A 20,275-nucleotide genomic window follows, 5' to 3' on the forward strand; every position below is an offset into this window, starting at 1 on the left:
CTAATATGGTATTGTTTTAAGAGCATCTCGAGACCTCATTTAAGGTATTTTCTACTGTCTGAGTATGCATCCACTTTTCCTCCACTTTTTAAATAGCATGTAGGTTTCTTCTCATTTTTGAAAAAAAATTAAGGTTTTCTACAGCGATTCAGCACAAAATTGATCACTGTTAGCAGTGGTACATGAAAGATAAAAATCAGAAGATGCACCAAACCTGAAGATGATCCTCATCAGGCTTGACTTGTTTAGGAAAATAAAGTGGTTTTCTGAAATACAAACAGGATTGCAGCTATGACACCTTTCTGTAACATACAAAAGTTCCCACAGGTACACATATAATGAAATTCCACTTTTTCATAATATTTGAAAATACATAATTCTTGAGTAGGTGTTAGTAGTAAACTAACACAAATGTTTCACAATTTTGGTTGTTAAGCACTTTATAACTGGGGCTAGAAGATAAAACTATTTAAAGAAATATTTTTGTGTAATCAGCATAATTTTTAAATACAAGCTTATTGTTCACTAACACATTCTTGGATTGTAGAATTGAATGAGAGGATGTTGTGTGAATGTGCTCTTTTAAGATGGGTGAGACTACTGCAACATTCAGGTGCAGTGATGAAGAAAACAAATGTATTATTAATGGAAGCATAGGAGTACCTCTATTATTTATTTATTTCTCTTTTTTTTCTTCCTTTTTTATCTTCCTTTTTTTTTTTTTTTAATCATGCAGATATTTCACACTGCACCAGACCCCAATATTCCTCTTCCCCAGCCTCAGTCCCGTTCAAGTTCAAGAAGGACAAGAGCAATTTGTCTTTCCACAGGTCCTCGTAAGCCCAAAGGAAGATACACACCGTGTCTAGCAGATCCTGACAGTAAGTTTGTTCTTGTTGAGTGCTGTCTTCCTTTTCATGTCTTGGCCTTTTGATAGTCCCCAGCAATGTCCAGTAAGCACTGTATTCCAATAAGCATTACAGATGGAGCTTCATCAGCTTCTTAACCTCTGTGAGTCAGAGCTGTACTGCTGAATGACTACATTCCTTGCTTCTCTCAGAGGAGGAAGGATATTTGGTTTTAGGCATGTCTTTTATTAAATACAAAAAGCTTTTAGAGTAGACTTTATGTTCTGATATGAAAGTAGCCTACCTTGAAACTCTGTGAAGTTCACTGTATGACATTCCCATAATTGTTAAGGTTGAGAAGCTTTAACTCAGTTAAGGTTGGGAGATCAAAAACATTACTTGGCTGTTTTCATATGCGTGAAACTGTGGTTGTTGGTTCAAAGCAAACTACTGTCTAGGATGCCAAAACCACTGAAACCTTACTAGTTTGACTGGAATAGAAACAAGATCCTATGTTATGAGAAGCAGTGTACTCAGCAGATGATTTGCTGTTCAACAACATGGAGTTATGTTTGCAATTACTTGCTGCTTAGAAATCTTTTTCATTTTAATGTAAATTTCATGCAATAAAAAGGTGCATTTCGTTTGTTTTCATCACTTTTACCTGCATTATACCATTAAGAAGTGTAGAAGCTGTAGCAATGTCTAAGTTGCTAACTACAGCAGGAGAATTCCAAAAGAACTTCTGTGTTCCCCCGTTCCTCAAGGAGATTTACACAAAATAGGTACAGTAAAGTAATGTGCAGCAATAATGAATAAGAGCAGTAGCTCTCTGCACTTAGTTGCTAGTGTGAATGGCATGGGATTCTTAGATGAAGAAGTTATGGAGGAACTGTCAGTTATGTTCACTAGAGGAGAAACTGAACAAATTCCAGCTGTTTTTCACTGTGTAACTAACTGCATTTCAGTGGGGCAGTTCTGTCAAAGTATTTTTGTGGGCTTATGCAAGCAAAGGCTTCTTAATTCACTCGTAGTTTCTGCTGACAGCTGGAATGAAGTTAGGTCTGACCAAGGAGCTCTCCACATGGAATTTGCTCGTTGGCTCCAGCTCAGCGTTTGCTGCACAAGTTCCAGTTAAGATCTCACTTGTGCCTGGAAGGCTGAGTCAGGAGCAGAGGTGTTCTCCTTGCCAAGTATCTCTAGCCATGCCAGAGACAGTCAAGAGAGAGCCCTGGTTTCTGGCAGTAGCTCTTTTCAAAGCACTGGATAGTTTTATGTCATCACTTAAATGAAGAACAGACACTTAACTGTATTTCAGAAAGTTAAGGAACTCTATATGCCATGAGAAAATGAGATTTAGGCACCAAACTGTAAAAAATGATCAAAAAATGCACTTGTCAAATTTAGGTTCCAGCCAGTCTTACCATTTTTGAGAGACTGCTGATCTATAAGGAGTAAAACAGTGCATACTCTAATCTGAAATATCCTGACATCTGTCCAGAATTAGACGGGAACTTTCAGATTACTGCACTAGCAGCACTACTGTTTTCATATCCAGTGAGCAAAGCATTAGTATTTGAGACCTTATTTTTAGTATTCTGTGTGGCTGTCGTCTCCTATTTCTAAGAATATTGAAACACGCAGAGGCAAAATCACTTGTATCCATTTGGTATCTTATAAATACTCTGTAGTTAAAAAATATACATTCTCTGCTCGTGAAATTTTTTGAATTACGTCTCCTAGCTCTTGGATGAAAGATATTACTGGAATCGGACATAGGATTCACTACACCTAATGCATTTCTGTGAATCCAGTCTGAAAGATATTTCAGCTCTCACTAATTTGTCAGCCAGTCCTTCCTCAGTTCCAGTATCTGTGCCTTCTCTCATATCATCAGCAAAGTTCTTTAGAATATTTCCACTGCTTGCTGTACAAGTTTGGCTCGTTGGTCTAGGGGTATGATTCTCGCTTAGGGTGCGAGAGGTCCCGGGTTCAAATCCCGGACGAGCCCAATTTTTCTATTCCCCTTAGCACAAAGTGGGCAAGGTTGGAACTTTTCTGTGTCTGGCAAAATCACGGAGCAGATCCTGCCAGCCTTGCTAAGGCAGGTGGGAAATAAAGGTGGGGTGGTTGGTGGTAACCAAGAGCAACCGGTGCCATCTGCGTGGATTTGTGCCAAGCGTTTGGCACTGTCCTGCATGGCGTCCTGGTCTCCAAATTGGAGAAACATGTTTTGGTGGATGGACTGGGTAAGGAACTGGCTGGATGGTCACCCAGAGACTGCTGGTCAATGGCTCGGTGTCCAAATGGATGCCAGTGACAAGTGGTCCTCAGAGATTGGTGCTGGGATTGGTGCTATTTAGCATTTGTTAACATCTTTGTGGGCAACATGGACAGGGGGATCAGCTGCATCCTCAGCAAGTTTGCAGATGGCACCAAACTGAGTGGTGCAGTTGACATGCTACAGGGAAAGGATGCCATCCAGGGGGTCCTGGACAGGCTTGAAAGGTGTGGGCCCATGCAAACCTCATGAAGTACAAGGCCAAATGCAAGGTCCTGCACCCGAGTCCCAAGCACAGATACAAATACATGGAGAATGGTTTGAGAGCAGTCCTGAGGAAAAGGGTTTGGGAGTGTTGGTTGATAAAAAACTCAACATGAGGTGGCAATGTGTGCTTGAAACCCAGAAGGCCAACCACATCCTGGGTTGCATCAAGAGAAGCGTGAACAGGAGGGCGAGGGCAGTGATTCTGCCCCTCTACTCTGCAGATCTCATGAGATCTCACCAGGAGTATTGTGCCCAGTTCTGGAGCATCCAACACAAGAAGGACATGGAGCTGTTGGAGCAGGTCCAGAGGAGGGCCAGGAAGATGATCAAAGGGCTGGAGCACCTCTCCTACGAGGACAGGCTGAGAGAGCTGGGGCTTTTCAGCCTAGAGGAGAGGAGCTCCAGGGGGACCTTATAGCAGTAGCCTTCCAGTACCTGAAGGGAACCTACAGAAAAGCTGGGGAGGGACTTTTTATAAGGATAGATATTGACGTGGGAAGGGGAAATGCTTTTAAACTGGAAGAGGGTAGATTTAGGCTAGGTATCAGGAATAAATTCCTTATTGTATGGGTAGTGAAACACTGGAACAGGTTGCCCAGTTTGAGGCTGTGGATGCCCCCTACCTGGAAGCATTCAGGACCGGACTGGATGAGATTATGAGCAATCTGGTCTAGTGGGAGGTGTCTCTGTCTATAGCAGAGAGTTTGTCAGTGATCTTAAAGGTCCTTTCAAACCATTCTATGATTGTGTGATATTATTGAAAGTAATTATATCAGCACAAACGTTTCTGTGTAGATAGGTTAATTTCTCTATTTTCAGTCTGGTTAAAGAAATGCATCAAATGTTCAGTGTTGAAGTTGTAAATAGCAGAATGAATGGTCCTGCAGGATAGATATTTAAAGAAAGACACCATGATTCAGAAAACTGGACAACTATACATAGACTTTTGCAGACTCTCACACAGACTGCAAAGATCCTCAGCAGTTTGGTAATCAATGTAAAACTGTCTACAGAGTCATAAATGACTCTGTAGTCAGAACATAAATGGGACATACACCGCAACCCTTGCCTTGTGGTCAAAATCCAGGAAGGTGTCTTTTAAAAAGACATTTCAGAATTACTTAATTTCCTAACAATATTTATATTGCAGGCAGTTTGTTTGAAAATGTAACATTTGTGCAAAAGACTTTCACCTGCAACACATTATGTTCATCTGCTCCAGAGAAATGTCCACGAAGTGCAGACTTTCCGGGTTTAATATAGGGATGTGTGAAACTTAGAGCAACTAAATTGCTATTTTGTCTTGAGAATGACTGTCTCTGAAACTATGGATAATGGCTATCAAATTTGATGACAGTATGGTACAGGAGCTAAAGATGACATGAGAGAGATGCGCGAGGTTAGATAACGTAGTTATCTTATTGTTCTTTTCTTCTCCCTTCCCTTGCCTAGGTGACTCATACAGCAGTAGCCCGGATAGCACACCCATGGGCAGCATCGAATCTCTCTCCTCTCACTCCTCTGAGCAGAACAGCACCACCAAATGTGTGCCCTCTCAGCCCAGGGAGAAGTCAGGAGGGATTCCATGGATTGCCTCTCCCCCTTCTTCAAATGGCCAGAAGAGTTCAGGCCTCTGGACCACGAGCCCAGAATCCTCATCAAAGGAGGATGCAACAAAAACAGACATGGAGTCGGACTGCCAAAGTATAGCTTCTGTCACTGGACCAGAGAATGCCTCTCCACCAGTAGATCTGACCAAGAAGAGTTCCTATAGTCTGTCTGGCCTGAAAAGATCTTCAGGTTCTTCCCTCAGATCAATTCCATCAGCTGAAGGTAATTTCCAAGGTTTTTTGTGACATCAATGATTTTACTGTGAGGCATCAAAAAACAAGAGGTGCATCTGAAAACTAATGTTACTCTTTAATTTTGTTTATTTTTTAACTTGTAAGGTTATTTCACTTTTCAAATTGCTTCTGACACATTTCTGTTGTCATCTGTACAGCTCACAATACCAGTGTTCCTAGGAATTTAGAGTACTCTATCCTGCAAAGCCTCACAGAGGTGACTGACTTGTAAGAATATTTCTGGCTTATAATATGAAAGAGTTGGTATCCGTGGTTATTACTGTGTCAAAAGAATAAATGCTTGCAAAATTGTTGTCAGTAATCAAAGTTAGCACTTAAATTTAGAAAACCCTAGACTTAGTATATCTAGTAACAACTTTGTTGCTTCTTGTCCATGACATGAAGGATATGTCTGAAACCCTTTTTACAGATTGTATTTACAACTTGTAATCATTAGCTCTTTTTTTTTTTTTTCATTTAAAAGTTTAATCAAGCTTCTGTGAATACCAAAATATTAATTCTTACAAATTAATGCCTCCTCATTTCATAGTGAATACTACTTTTAGCAGGAGTTTGGACTATATGACTGCTTGAGATCCCCTCCAACATGATTTTTCAACAGTTATGTGCAATATACTGCTTTATAAATGTTAAAGGTTTTCATCTTCACTTTTTAATGACTGTACTATCTAGCCATGTAAGTGCAATATGGTTTTTTAGCCTGCACAGTTTTAACGTTGTTTCTTCATTCTTGCTGCTGGTCCTTTCCTCCTGGCTTTTTGCCTGTTTCATCTGTCTTAGTAAGTACTTACTCCCTAGTTTGCTTCTTAACAAAAAACTGCTGTGCATGTTACACATATAAAACATCTTCAAATTAGCTTTAATAATGCTTATTATTTGGTTGCTTTCTTTAGGTAACAAAAGTTGCAGTGGATCTGTACAGAGCTTGTCTTCAACAGATACAAAAGATACACCAAAGGCTCCACTAAATCCTGATTTGCCTCCCAAAATGTGCAGAAGATTAAGACTAGATACTGCATCAAGTAATGGCTACCAAAGACCAGGATCTGTGTAAGTTAAGACCCTTCAGAGTTCTGAGTTCTTACAATATTGTCTTCTATGAAATGATCACAAAGAGCTTTACAAGTAGTTGAAAAAGCACTCACGAATGCTTGCTTTATCTTTATTTATGACATATTTATCAAAATTAATCAAAATTATAAACAACGGAGACACTGACAGTCTAAAGTCAATTGAAAGACTGCCATTTACTTCATTAGCCTGTAGATAAGGTCCATAATGAAGACTTGGATTTTTGGAAAATGATCAGAATTATTATCTCTCATTCTTTTGGCAATTGATCAAGGAGCACAATTGTAGCTTACTGTCCATGCTGTTATGTCAAGATCATCAGATTTTATTTATATGAGCCAAAAATTGGAGCAAAATAAAAAAACACTTCTCTGAAATTTCTTCTGCTGTTGTATGATCAGTGGTTGAGATGTGTGTTTATTTTCTTATTTTTTTTGTTTGTTTGCTTGTTTTGTTGTTGTTTTTTTTTCTTGAGAAGAAGGTAGTGCTCAGCAATAGAAGTTGAAATTTAGGTTGTTGAGATTTTGCTTTTGCTAACCCAGACTTTATGTGTTCGTGGGAGTAAGAAATTTCCAGAACAGCAGAGCACCAAGAAGTTCTCCAAATACTGCAGGACTCCATTCAGTCTCTCCAATTTTTAAACTGGAATACATTACTGTAATCATTTCACAGTCTTAGCTGTTCATCTTAAACAGAAAATCACCTGCACAGCCCAGCATGCTGGCAGTAAGAGCACTTCCAGCCTATCTCTATTTAGCATTCAAGAATAAATGTTTATATAGAGTGATGAAGTTTTTCTTCTTGCTGACTCAGCAAGGCTCTGGTGCACGTGGAATTCAGTGGACTAAGATAGGTTACGTCCATAAAAATTCTGCTAATTATGTACTTAAAAGGAGCTTTTTGAATTTCCTCTTGTTTTCAAAGTGAATACTTGCAGCAGTCTTAAAAAATAAGATGTTTCCATGTCTTTAGATGGTTGAAAGTAAAATTAGTTTGTGACTTTAATTAATAAGCAAAGTGTAAAGGAAGGTACTTTCTTATTTTCAGAGTGGCTGCAAGAGCCCAGTTGTTTGAAAGTGCTGGTTCACTTAAACAAGTTTCTTCAGGACGGTAAGTGCTTCTTACTGTTAAACAAATTGTAAAATCCTCTGTATTTTCCTGGCTCCAGAGACTGAAATGGAAGTGTTGGAGCTTTGTTGTGTGTCTTCTGGGCAGCATCTTGTGGCACACAAAACTTTTGTTATTTTTTATACTCATTGTTTTTATGGAAGAAAACTAAACCTAATGTAAAGTAACAGCCTTCCTAACTAATCTGTCCCCTACTGAAGTTGCAGTGAGAGATGCTCAGGTTAGTGATCTGCTTAAAGACACAGCCAAAAAAGAAAATTAAGATGAGGGCACTTCACTTACTCTGCTCAGCTTTCTGTTATATACATCCTTCCAGTAGAGTAGCAAACATGATAGTTTATGATAATTTGCTCATGTGGTCAAGTATTGAATAACATCTGCTTTACAAAGCTCAGGATTAGTTTAATCAGGATCTCTCCCATCCCTTAGTACCTGTTCAGAGAAACAGTTGCCCCTGGTTCTTGATAGTCTGCATCAGAAATTATGTAAGTTTTCCTTGTAAATGTATGCAGTTATTCAGTGGACTTGATCCATTTCTACACCAAATGAAGCTAGAATGTTCTGATACATGTTCACCTAGCAAGCAGTAGTACTTTCTATATTGCTAATGGCCTTAATTATTAGATTCAAGTCAAATTTGTGTGTGGGAAAGGTTCTGTCTTTTCACCGTCTCTGCATCTTAAATCTTTTGAGACAGAATGTATGTTTTGGTCCCTCATTTTACTCTGGTACAGTCATCTTACTGGAACTGCTTAGCAACAGAAAAAATAAATAAAACATAATATCAATCCATTAATCTAAAGTTGATAATAAAGTAACGTAGCTGTAAACAAAGATGCCAACATGTGCTGAGATATGCAGTAGGGAATACAACCATCTTCTCTGACAAATGTGGCAGTGGAGAGAAAGAGAAGGCTGACCTGGAAAGACTCACTGGTTTTGTTCAAGGGAAACAGTTTACGGGAATCAAGGCTGTTCTTTCTGCGTGGTAGATGAAATATGAGAAAACTTTTAGTGTGACGAGGAGAGAAACAGGATGAGAAGGGGAGGGCATTAATTTAGGGAATAAAAGTATAAAAGAAGAAACTGGAATGTTCATTGGCCAGTGACCTGAGCCAAGAGCAATGACTGGTTCACCAGTGCTGCATCATTTTACCTCCACTTTTGTTCCTTCTCTTATTTTGTTTTGCTCCCTTCTTGTAAACTCTCTGCTAACGTTCCCTTAGAACCTGTGTCATCTCTACCTATATATATGAAAAGCATGTAAGAAGCCAAATTCTGACAAAGGAAAAATGTAGCAGTTGATAATGGATATGAGAAGCAAATAAGATAGCAGAAAATGCTGAAAGGCTTAATAGCTCCTCCACTTCAGCCTTCCTGAGAAAGCAGAAGAGCAACAATAACAAGGAGAATGGAAAAAGAGAGGTCAGCAGGCAAAATGAGGAAGAAATAAAAGGTAGCTCAGCTGTTCTTCTAATACTCAAGTCTGACTGAGATTTTGCAATTCAGAGCCAGCTCTTATTTGTCTTTCATGCATGCTATGACCATGAAGACTGAATTAAATCCTTAGAGTAGTCTATTTTGATCTGAAATCATGGTAATTACATTTGATCCACACAATAGACGGGCCTTTTAGATTCCTATTTCTCCTATGCAATAAGCATATGCAAGGTAGAATGTAAGGCAGTCTCATTTGATATCAGAAATATTTAAGTGAGGACTGTGATGATCTCTGTGAAGGGTCAGTTTGCAGTGCTGTAAATAACTGATTTCAAAATGTATAGCTACTGCTTACCTGTGCACAGCATTGTTTAAGTAGTTTAATCCTGTCTTGATGCGTTTGTTGCCTGAAATGGTATTTCATAATTACCTGTACAGATCAAAAGTACATCTACAGCTTTGCAGTCTCATTTTGGCTCATGTATTCCAGCATATTTCTTTTCATTCTCTATAACTACCTGAAGGGAGGTTGTAGTGTGCTGGGGGTCAGCCTCTTCTTTCGAGTAACAGTAATAGGATGAGAGGGAATGGCCTCAAGTTGCACCAGGGGAGATTCAGGCTGGACATTAGAAAGTACTACTTGTCTGAATGGGTGGTCAAGCAGTGGAATGGGCTGCCCAGGGAGGTGGTGGAGTCACCAACCCTTGGAGATGTTCAAGAAACATTTGGATTTTGTGTTGAGGGACATGGTGCAGTGAGAACTATTGGTGATGGGTGGATGTTAGGACTGGGTGATCTTGTAGGTCTTTCCAAATGTTGGTGATTCTCTGATTCTATCATTCTGTGATTTGGATAATCTCACAGTTGATGCTTCACAACAGCAGTGACCTAGATTTCCATAATTCAGTCTTCCTGGTAGTGTTTGAACCAACTCTGTCTGACTTTGTATGATGTCCTCTATGTACCAGGAAAGTTGCATCCCCATACATATATATTTTTTTTTAATGCTGGATCATTATTTGAGGCAGCTTTTATCTGTCTTTCTGTACACCAGTACCTGCCTCCATAGTGGCACTAATTTGAAAAGATTTATGATAGTTAGAGAGTGGCAGAATGAGAGGCCACTGCACCCTTCACGATTGGACAGATAAGACCAAAATTTTATCCTCTTCCCAGCCTGTGCTCTCTTTTTTTTTCCATCGCACAGTTGCTTTCACTTCTCATTTTTCCCATTCCTTCCCTTCTGACTTCAAGTCTATCAATCACCCATCTCCCAGACGGTAGCATTAAGGTATTTCTGGCTTCTCTCTGTCTCTTTGTAGATTGAAAACTCACTAGGGCAGGAGCATAATTTTAAAGCTTATCTGTAACTTTAAAAATAGGTTACCAAAAGTATCTCAGGTGTTGCTGACCATTTGTAAGGTGTAGTCAGGCAAAATAATTTTGGCCTTTGGCCACTAGTATAAATTTATCATGGACTTATATGGGGGCTCGTTATGGTTGGAATAGGTGATCTTAGTGGTCTTTTCCAAACTGTATGATTCTGTGACAACAAACATAATAAAAGGCAGCAAAAGGGAAAAGTCTATCCAGTGAAATCATGAAAAGGAGGAAGTTCTAGGAAATGTGGGTACCAGAAATGTTTTTTTTTTTCTCTTATCTTAAAAACATGAATCACACTCTTCTGAGGTGTTCAGCATCATCTTAAAAGAGCCGTAATAAATGATCATGATGTCATCACATGCTTTTTAACAAGCAGCCTTATTTGCAGGGAGGAGAGTATTAACACCATAAAAGAGAATGTGATTTTCAGCATTTAGTTTGTCTACTAAATGCTGCCAAAGAATCTGTAATCGTATTTCCTTGCTATGCTTCCAGATAGATGGCACTGAAGTGAATAATAAGTAACACAAACAACCTAAATAATAAAGTTAGATATGGAAGGAATAAGCCAGTGCTTGAAAATTGCTCCAGAATTATGAGTAAATATCCCTAGATTCTGTGTCAGAAGCAAGATAGTGGGAAGACAATGTGGAGAAGATAATTCGTGAGCTTCTGGGAAGGTGATTTTTTTATACTTTGTGCATCTATATTTGTATGACGTCAAATGCTCAGTAGCTTTCTCTTTCCAGAGCTGAGCAAATCAGAGTCTATGTTTTCTTGTCTCATATTTACTTTAAAAACAAACATATTTGGATCACAAAAAATTAGAAGCTGAAACCAGAATAGTTTAGTAAACATAGAAGCATAAAGGAGAAAATTTCATTTTACATTTTCTAAGGACATGAAAAAACAGCACGCTTTGTTTTGAGAATAACTTAAATAATTCTGCCTCATTCAGATATTGTGATTCTGCTTTACAGTTGCCTTAGATGTCTTTTATCAGTGTTTCTCAGATGTTCCATTATTAACATGGGAAACTGGCTTGATAGCCACAAAGTGGTGAAATCAATGAAGTTCAAAATCATGCCTGTATTATAGTAAATTCATTATCAATTATCTGATAATCATTGCCACTGTATTCGTTGTCAACAATTACTGTGCTGTTTTATGTGTATAAAAGTTGTGTGCTTTATTTTTTTAATTGTGAAAATATTTCAGTGGTACTAAATAAAAAAGGACTAAGTAGTTGTTGACATTAGGGCCAAGTGAAATTACTGTCTTTTGTGCAAACTGCTTAGAACTGGTCCTCTTCCTCTCTCCCACCAAAGTAGACTAACCATATCCAAACCCATATCTCATATACATATATGACATATGTGGATGTGCATAATTGCTATTATTTTGCATGCATTTTTTTTTTCAGTACACAAAATGGAAAATATTTCTAGGACAGTGTTGCATTCCACCAGAGCAGTGCTTTTGTGGCATGAAACAGAGGTGGTACCTGTATATCCTGGAGTATTCTAGGATATGGGGGATGTTTTTTGGTTTAAAAGTCTTCTAGGACAGTACTGAAGGATAGAAAGCATCAACTGGAGGAAGCCAAGTAGGGTAGCATCTTTTTTGAACTGTGGCTCTAAGGATCTGTCCTGGAAAAATGCCTAACAGAGCAGTCCAAACCATCCAAAAAGCAAGCTAGCAGTGAAGCAGAGTAGTCAGTGAGGAGCCCAAGGCTCATGTCACTTCAGTTAGCAATAGGGATGTACCTGGAATGACATGAAAGAGTCAGAAATGGGAGATAATCAGATCATCCTAAAAATAAGTACTCCTCTCTCATGAGAGCGCTTCACAAACTCTTTGTGCATTCCTCCCAATGCTCTGTCACCCTCAAAGTAAAGAAGTTTTTCTTCATGTTCAGATTTAACTTCCTGTGTTCCAGTTTCTGTCCATTGCCCCTTGTACTGTTGCTGGGCATGAGCATAAGGAGCCTGGACCCATGCTCTTGACACACACCATTTAGATTTTTCTTACCATTTAGATATTTCTTCCGAGAGCTGATAAATACCCTTTCAATCTTCTCCAGGCAAAACAGTCCCAGAACTCTCGGCATTCCCTAATAGGGAAGTGCTCCAAGCCCTGATAATCTTTGTAGCCCTCTTTCTTCAGTAGTTCCCTGTCTTTCTTAAACTGAGCATCCCAGAATTGGACTTCAGATGTGGCCTCACCAGGGCAAAGCAGAGGGGGAAGATCACCTCCCTCGACCTGCTGGCCACGCTCTTTTTAAGGCATCCCAGGATGCCATTTGCCTTCTTGGCCACAAGGGCACACTGCTGGCTCATGGCCAGCCTGTTGTCCATCTGGATATCCAGCTCCTTCTCTGCAGAGCTCCTTTCCAGTAGATATCTACTAATCTGTATTGATGGTTGTTATTATTCCCCAGATGTAGGACTCTACACCAGCTCTTGTCGATCCTCATCAAGTTCTTCTCTGCCCAACTCTCCCGCCTGTCCGAGTCTCACTGAAAGGCAGCACAGCTTTCTGGTGTGTCACCACTCCTCCCACCTTTGTATCATCAGGAAACTTGCAGAGGGTGCAGTTTGTCCCACCATCCAGGTTACTGATGAAGATGTTAAACAAAACCAGACTTATGTGGCACTATCATTATATGATTTATGACGTTATCTCACTATTTTGGGAGGAAAGACAAAATAGATTACATGTCACTTACATATGCACATTGTTGAAAGATATTTCAAAAATTTGAAACTTCACCAAAGGCCATGTTCTGGGTCAGTGAGATGAAGTCTGGCTGGAAGGAAAGTTCAGTCAGCATCTCCCTACCACATCATCCAAAGGTGAAATGATATGTGGTTTTCCAATAATGGAACTCAGAAAAGCTGATAGATCATATTAAAATTGCTTCCAGAGTATAAAATGAAGTCAGGTGTTAGAGTTCTAAATAAAGCATGGGAATCTAGTGAGAACTTGTAAATGAGGTAACTTTGTGTTCAGTCTCTTATTTTGTGTTTTGTAGAATCAGAGTGCTAAAAGTCGTATCAAACCAATCTGTCCACTTGCTCTGGAACCAGATCTTGATATACCTGATTATTTCTTTCTACAGATGTCTGTGTAGTGATGCTTTGTATTATTACTGTTTTTTTATTGAATCATTATTAACAGGAATTCTTCAGAGATTCTCTCCAATCATGGCATTTCCAGTACTTCTCTATTCTGACCAAGAATATGTTTTTGCAGCTATAAATTAAAAGACATAAGCTGTCTATTGTTCTACTTTAAGAAAATACGTTATTGAATGTTTCTTTACAGGCAGTGCAAACTGGAGAGCCATTTGTTGCACTTTCAAGTAGATATCCACCAGAACAGAACCCAGACCTTGAGAGCCAGCTGAGCTGGACATGTAGCTTTTTTATAGACAAGCTGAATGAGGTGGCTTAGCCTGAACCTCATTCCAGACACCTCAATCTGCTATGCTGCAATTGAATCATCCTGGAGGACACATTTCTCCTTTTTTTGTGTCATATTTACCTTACATTTATTATTTTCTTCTGTAGACTAATCAACTCTATTTTCTCTCAAATCATGGTTGTTAGCCCTTCATGACTTGCTGATCTCTTTGGAATTCTCTCCAAGCAGTTCATAACTTGTTTCAAGCAACTTTTTCAATCCATGTACATTTGAAGGATGATTTCAAATACTCTTCAACTATTTTAATAGTTACAATGTTCCAGTTGAAGTTTCTAAGTAGGATGTAGGTCTCTTTTCTACAGTAACATAGTTGGTAACCCCTGGTAAACTAGGATCCTGTAATTCTGCTCCTCTGAACTACTGTGTAATGAGTTGTTTTCGTCTTCAAGACAAGGGAAGATGGTTTTAAGTTGACCTCAGGACAATGGGCAATGGTTTTAAGTTGAGAGAGGGAAGATTTAGGTTGGATGTCAGGGGAAGTTCTTTACTATGAGTGGTGAGGCACTGGAACAGCTGCCCAGAGAGGTTGTTGATGCCCCATCCCTGGAGGTGTTCAAGGCCAGGTTGGATGGGGCCCTGGGCAGCCTGGTCTAGTATTAAATGGGGAGGTTGGTGGCTCTTCATGTGACAGGGGGTTGGAGATTCATGATCCTTGAGATCCCTTCCAACCCAGGACATTCTGTGATTCTGTACTTCTGCAAAAGATTATCCTACATTTCCCAGGTTTTAACTTCATTTTTTCATATGATTTTTTTCTTATTTTTTTATTTCAGACAAGCAAAAGCCATGTATTCCTGCAAGGCTGAGCACAGTCATGAGCTGTCTTTCCCACAGGGAGCAATATTTTCCAATGGTAAGATGTTTTACATTCCTTGTTTACATTTAATCCAACAAATGAAAATAAAACAAAACCTGAACTGTATCTGTGAGATAAGAGTGTAATTCAACTCTCAGTTTTTGCCTGTTTTTTATATTGCTATTGAATAAACGCCATTTGAATAAATATATGAACCACATATGAGATCTGTTAACTATAAATATTTACTGTAAATATGTTTTGCTCGATTGTTTTTTTGCAGTGTATCCATCAGTGGAACCAGGCTGGTTAAAAGCAACTTATGAAGGCAAAACAGGACTCGTTCCCGAAAATTATGTCGTCTTCCTCTAGTAATCTTTAGTGGACAGCAATATCTTCATGGTATCCATGGTAACAAATAATAAGCGCTCTGATTTTTTATCTGACACAGATATGGGATCAGCTCGTTAGCTGAGAGAGGTAGATTTCCTTCAGATACTGCAGCTGCAGGTTACATGGCTCCCTATCAACGGAACAGAATGTAATGAAACAGTTAACAGTTACTGTACTGAGGACGGTACTCTGTTTAAATAACTTCCATTGTTTGCAAAAGGTTGTTCTGTTCTTCTTTTATGGGTAAGGAACACTAGAGCAATAAAATCAGAAAAGTTGCCATTTAGCTGCAGACCTTCAGGTCCTAGGATGTTGCTCACAGAAGTGTGAAGTTTAGAGAGAATGCACTCTATGACATTTCTTGGAATCAATATTTCTAATATGAAAATGTTCATAATATAAGTGATGCATTGTGATCTGAATGCTTCCTTACAAAATTTGATTCTGAGGTTAGTCCTAATCATTTCAAGTAAGAAACGATTCTTCCATAAATCAGAAGTTTGAATTTCTGTTAGTCATTGAGATCTCAGTATGTTATAGAATAAATGTAACTGGTAGTGAAATCAGATTACTGCCTGAGCAGTGAATGCTCATTTCAAAATGTGATGTTTAATGAATGTTTCATTCAATTACTTGTTAGATTTATTTCCTCCTTTCAGTGTGAATATAAATAACAATAACTTGTATTTCCGTGTTACCAGCCAGGTGGGAGATAATCTCAGTATATCTCAGAGCAGCAGTTGTAGGAAACAAGGAGATACTGAATCTGGAATGATTGGTAGATACCAAATGAGCGATGGAAAAGTGCGATAGGTTTCTAAACGAGACATAAAATGTAACTGAGTCCTTTTCAAGTTTTTCCATTGTGAATAAGACAATACCCTGTGAAGTAGGAAATTTTATAAGCTCTGGGTGCCAAAAGCTCCATATAGCAATAAAAGTATACACTTTATTTGGCAAATGTTTCCCCCATTCCACAGAATAAAAATAACTAGCTAATACCGTTTTTGTAAATGCCTATCGTTTGTATGGAGGGACTGGAAGAAAAAAAATAAGGAAGACAGCCCCAAACCAGAAAATATAAGCAGCTTTCTAAACCAGAGCATCTTTCTTGCACACCTTGATAGGAAAACATGCAGTGCTTAGTTGTCTTGTTGCTGTGCTCTACTGAGAAAGAAAAGACTTAGGCACTGCATGAACAATTTTTCAGTGTTGGTACAGAAAGAATTCACTGTTTCATAGTTACCCAGCCTTCGTTCTTTGTGCAGTAAGAGTAAGCAACATATAAACCTTCTATTAATTTCTAAGGTGTACACTGCTTCCAGAAAGTTTAAGAACTGTTAGGACTGAAACCAGCAGTAATCTACTAATAGCTTCTTTTTCTTCCATAGACTTTTTCTAGTTTAAATTAGAAAATAGATTTTTCTGCCAACATGAAGAACCACACATACATAGAGCATGACTTTTGCAGAGCAATTCTTTGTTGGAATTCAGGCTGATGGCAGAAGCCCGCAGGACCCTTCTGCTGGTGAAAGTATTAGCGGTGCAACAGAAAGGGGAGAGCCTAGAGGAGCATCCTTCTGCTGTTTCTGATGGGGAGCCTGTGACATTAATCCAGGCTAGGGTGAGTAAAGCTGACTGCAGGCAGTTTGAGGACAAGCTGCTTGAATTAGTGACACACTGACCTGGCTCTTTTCTTCACTCTAAGGAGATTCAAAGGCAAGGGTCAGATTGGGTATCAGGAAGAGGTTCTGCACCAGAGGGTGGTGGGCATGGAACAGGCTGCCCAGGGCTGTGGGCACTGCCCCCAGGTGCTGGAGTTCAAAGAGCATTTAGACAGCGCTCTCAGACATACAGTCTGATTTTTGGGTGGTCCTGTGCGGAGCCACGAGTTGGACTCAGTGATCCTTGGGGGTCCCTTCCATCTCAGGAGGCTCTATGATTTTATGATTAGGTCCCAAAGCTGTGCTCAGTACATGCTGATGAAATGTTCATCACAGGCAGTGTAGGCAAAGATGTGGGCTCATTGCATTTACCCAGAGCAGATGTGAAAGAAAGTGTGGAATGATTCTATGACTCTATGATTCTGACTTTTCTCATCAGACTGAGCCTTTCTTGATTTTAAAGCAAGCCAGCATTTCTTTTTCTAATGTACTCCTGCAGCTTTCTCTGCCCTGAGAAGATCAAAATGGGTTTGGTTGTGTCTTTGCTTTATTTCACAATCCAAAAATTGCAAGGTGTCAGAAAGCTTACCGCTGGGGATGTGCCCAGGAGCAGTGCTGCTGTGGGAAAAGGAGCAGGGAGGGAAACAGCTGCAAGCAGAGACACGAGGCCTTGCATGTGTATCACCTGTGTGGAGAAATGTGTGTCTGTCAGTTGGAGCAGGAGGACTGGCCTCTGTTGAACATCATGGAGGAATTTAATTGTGAAATTCTTGAGAAACAGTGAAATAGGAAATTCTTGCTCTTATTTGCTTTGCCTCAGTCTGTGTATTTGTTTGGGTATTCTCGGTAGTAGGTTCTGTAGCCAGCTGATCTGAGTGCAAGCTAGAGGACTCAAAGATGCTAAGTTCATATAAAGCTAAAATAAAAATGCAAAGTTCAGTTACGGAGCCTGTAAGCATTGAGGGAAAGGTTGTGGAAGTACTGGGAGGAATCACTGTAGAGGAGAGATGGTCCATTCCCATACACTCATCCCATGTTAGACACAAAATTCAGCTGCAAAGATAGCTTCATCAGAAGGTGGATTTCATTGATTCAGTTGCGCACCGAACAAATCTGTCTTCTCCTCTTTAAGGCTGGGCACTTTTTCAGGCCCTTCTGATGATCACATAAATAATTTGAAAATAGCTTAGATTTAAAATGGCAATTCCAGCTGAAAGTGTTACATTGTTTTTTAATTACAGTTAACAGTGCTGGATATGAGGGTTGTTCTGTTTCTTCCTTCACGGTACGTAACAAGCATTTTCTGTATCACCACGATGTGGGTTGTGGATGCCCCAGCTCTTCTCTGACTTTCCAAGAGGGAGTTTTTCTCTGCAACATCTGGAAAGTTAAATAACGATGTTCACAAACTGGAATGAAAGAGAGCAGCACTGTGGTCATCTCATGATCCCTGGCCATATATCCCTTCTCATAACTGTAGAGCAGCAGAAATCCATGTAACATTTAAATGAAGATACAATACTCAGATAGTGCCTTACCAGAAAATTAGGTAAGCTGAACTAAATTAGTTCATTGTATTGATTTACTGTTTTTTGGGTTTTTTTTTTAATTAAAGTCAGATTCACTCTACAAGCAATGTCTACTTTTAAAATTTTCTTTCCATTCTACTTTATAAGAGGATGTGGAGTTTTCTCTGAATATCACTGTAGGATTGCAGGTAGATAATACACGATGGCTGTTTGTTGTGAAAATGTCTGTACCCAGATCTTATGTCATTAGCCCTGTTTATTCTATGTTAAACTTTTGGTACATGTTGCAGTACAGCATGAACCAAAATAGTGTGAAGGACTGATGTATTGTATGGTAAATAAGTAAAGTATATTAATATTTTATATTCACACTTCTTATTAATGATGATAAAGATGAAAAAATATTTTTGATGTAATTTCTGTGAGTTCAGTGTTATAATGTTTTTGCCATACTTTGGCATTTAGAGTTCTATGTAACAAAACTCTTAAATTAAACCGTAGCTGTCTTAAGTCCCCACCTGATCTATAAAGTTTGTTTGTTTTATTATCTCTGGAAAAAATGACACACAGGTTTGCTGACCAGTGCTACTCTGTGATAGGAATAGTAACTTATTTTCCTCTTATATATATTTTTGTTGATAAACTGTTATTCACCTGCAGTTGGGTTTGTTTTAATGTACCTTTAGAAAAGATTCATTAGGAAGAGAAGCTGCAAAATTCAGCAGTTCAGAACAGTAGTTAAAACAAGAAGAAAAGCATTATGTGGCAGCAATTGGATTTTTGCGACCTTCTTTCACTTGTCTGTTTTCTACTTAATAAGACAGGAACCAAATAAATGTTGAAGCCCAAAAGTCCATTGTTCTTCATGCTTCTTTTCCTAAGGTAACAGTTGGTACGGTTTGGGATTGAGCAGGGCAGTAAGGGAGCTTGGCCTCAGCTGGAGGGCTGTCTCAACTGATGAAGCTCTCAGAGTTCTAGTGAGCTCAAAGGTAGACCTTGGGCAATTTGTAGTGAGGTTTTGCTGGCCAGAAGCCCTCATGAAATAAATTAGAATATTCTGCTAATGGGAAAACATGCTATGGCTTGGCATTATCCTTTTGTTTTCAGCAGTGCCCTGTGTGAATCATTCAGTTACCAGATGAAAAGCAATAAGCAGCATTCAGTCCTGCACTTCGTGGTCACGCAGCCACTGGTGCTGCAGCCCTTCCAGTTTCTGTTCATGCAAAAGTCAGACTGTTGATCAGGCTGTGTCGGCACAGGTCCGGAGGTCTCTTTTTGCACAGGATTTTGCACGGGCCTTGGGAGTTTGCTTTGTTTTGTTTTAATAAGATGCTTGGTATCCAAACAGCTACTAATACAATGTTGCAATTCAGTCACTGAAGATGATAGCATTGTTTTCTTTGTCCTATATGTGGCAGTATTTAATAAGCCTCTGGATAGCCTTAGTTATTTTAAGTATAGAGAATGGTGCTTTAACCCCTGGATGTCTCAGCTGAAAGCTGTTCTGCAACTGAGCTTTTCTGCAAGTGTTGTATCAAGAGTTGTCATTAAAGTTCTGTCACCAAAGGCTGCAAAATGATCTCAGCGCTACAAGAGTTTATGGTATAGCAAAAGGCAGAGCAGCTGGAGAGGGCAAACAGATAGTTTCAATTTTCCAAGCATATTTATGACAATTTTGGAGGTATTAGAGTTTATAGGGGTTACTTTAGATACTATATGGTATTTTAATAGGAAAGTATATACAATCAATTACTATATATATATATATATTTAATAAAGTCCTACTAAATTATCTTATTGAACTCTTTGTTTATTTTGTGGTGTGGTTTCAATAATTATCTGCACTCTGTATATATCTACGTGTAAATAACTGGCATGACATGCATAAGCTGACTTGCAGACATAATTCTATATTGTAGTTTATATTGTACTTTACACTGTATTTCAAAAATCTGATAAATGTTTTTAAAAATAAAAGACCTTCCTACAGAGACTGGCCTCTATTATTTTTAATCTTGGACTCTGACTGAACCTATTTTTCCCCTCAAAATAATAACACTCTTGTTATTCAGGGAGTTGTGGTCAATGGTTTAACATATAAGTGGCCTTCAGTAACAAGTGCTG

At 39.0% G+C, this 20,275-nt stretch overlaps 1 protein-coding gene and 1 non-coding gene across 2 annotated transcripts in view; both read left to right on the forward strand.

Moving 5' to 3' along the window:
* ARHGAP42 (Rho GTPase activating protein 42) overlaps positions 1-19,066 on the forward strand; it is a 153,346-nt gene extending 134,280 nt beyond the window's left edge. The window contains exons 19-24 of the mRNA XM_052670912.1: positions 737-881; positions 4,849-5,229; positions 6,155-6,311; positions 7,380-7,442; positions 14,543-14,622; positions 14,849-19,066. Of these exons, the coding sequence (XP_052526872.1) occupies positions 737-881; positions 4,849-5,229; positions 6,155-6,311; positions 7,380-7,442; positions 14,543-14,622; positions 14,849-14,937 (915 nt within the window). The 3' untranslated portion in view covers positions 14,938-19,066. The remainder of the gene's footprint in view (positions 1-736; positions 882-4,848; positions 5,230-6,154; positions 6,312-7,379; positions 7,443-14,542; positions 14,623-14,848) is intronic.
* Positions 2,788-2,859, forward strand: TRNAP-AGG (transfer RNA proline (anticodon AGG)). The gene has a single exon. It is a non-coding gene; the product is annotated as a tRNA-Pro (tRNA).
* Positions 19,067-20,275: the final 1,209 nt, after the last annotated feature.

This window comes from Tympanuchus pallidicinctus, unplaced genomic scaffold (genome assembly GCF_026119805.1).
Source record: "Tympanuchus pallidicinctus isolate F22 unplaced genomic scaffold, pur_lepc_1.0 scaffold11, whole genome shotgun sequence".
Taxonomy (NCBI): Eukaryota; Metazoa; Chordata; class Aves; order Galliformes; family Phasianidae; genus Tympanuchus; species Tympanuchus pallidicinctus.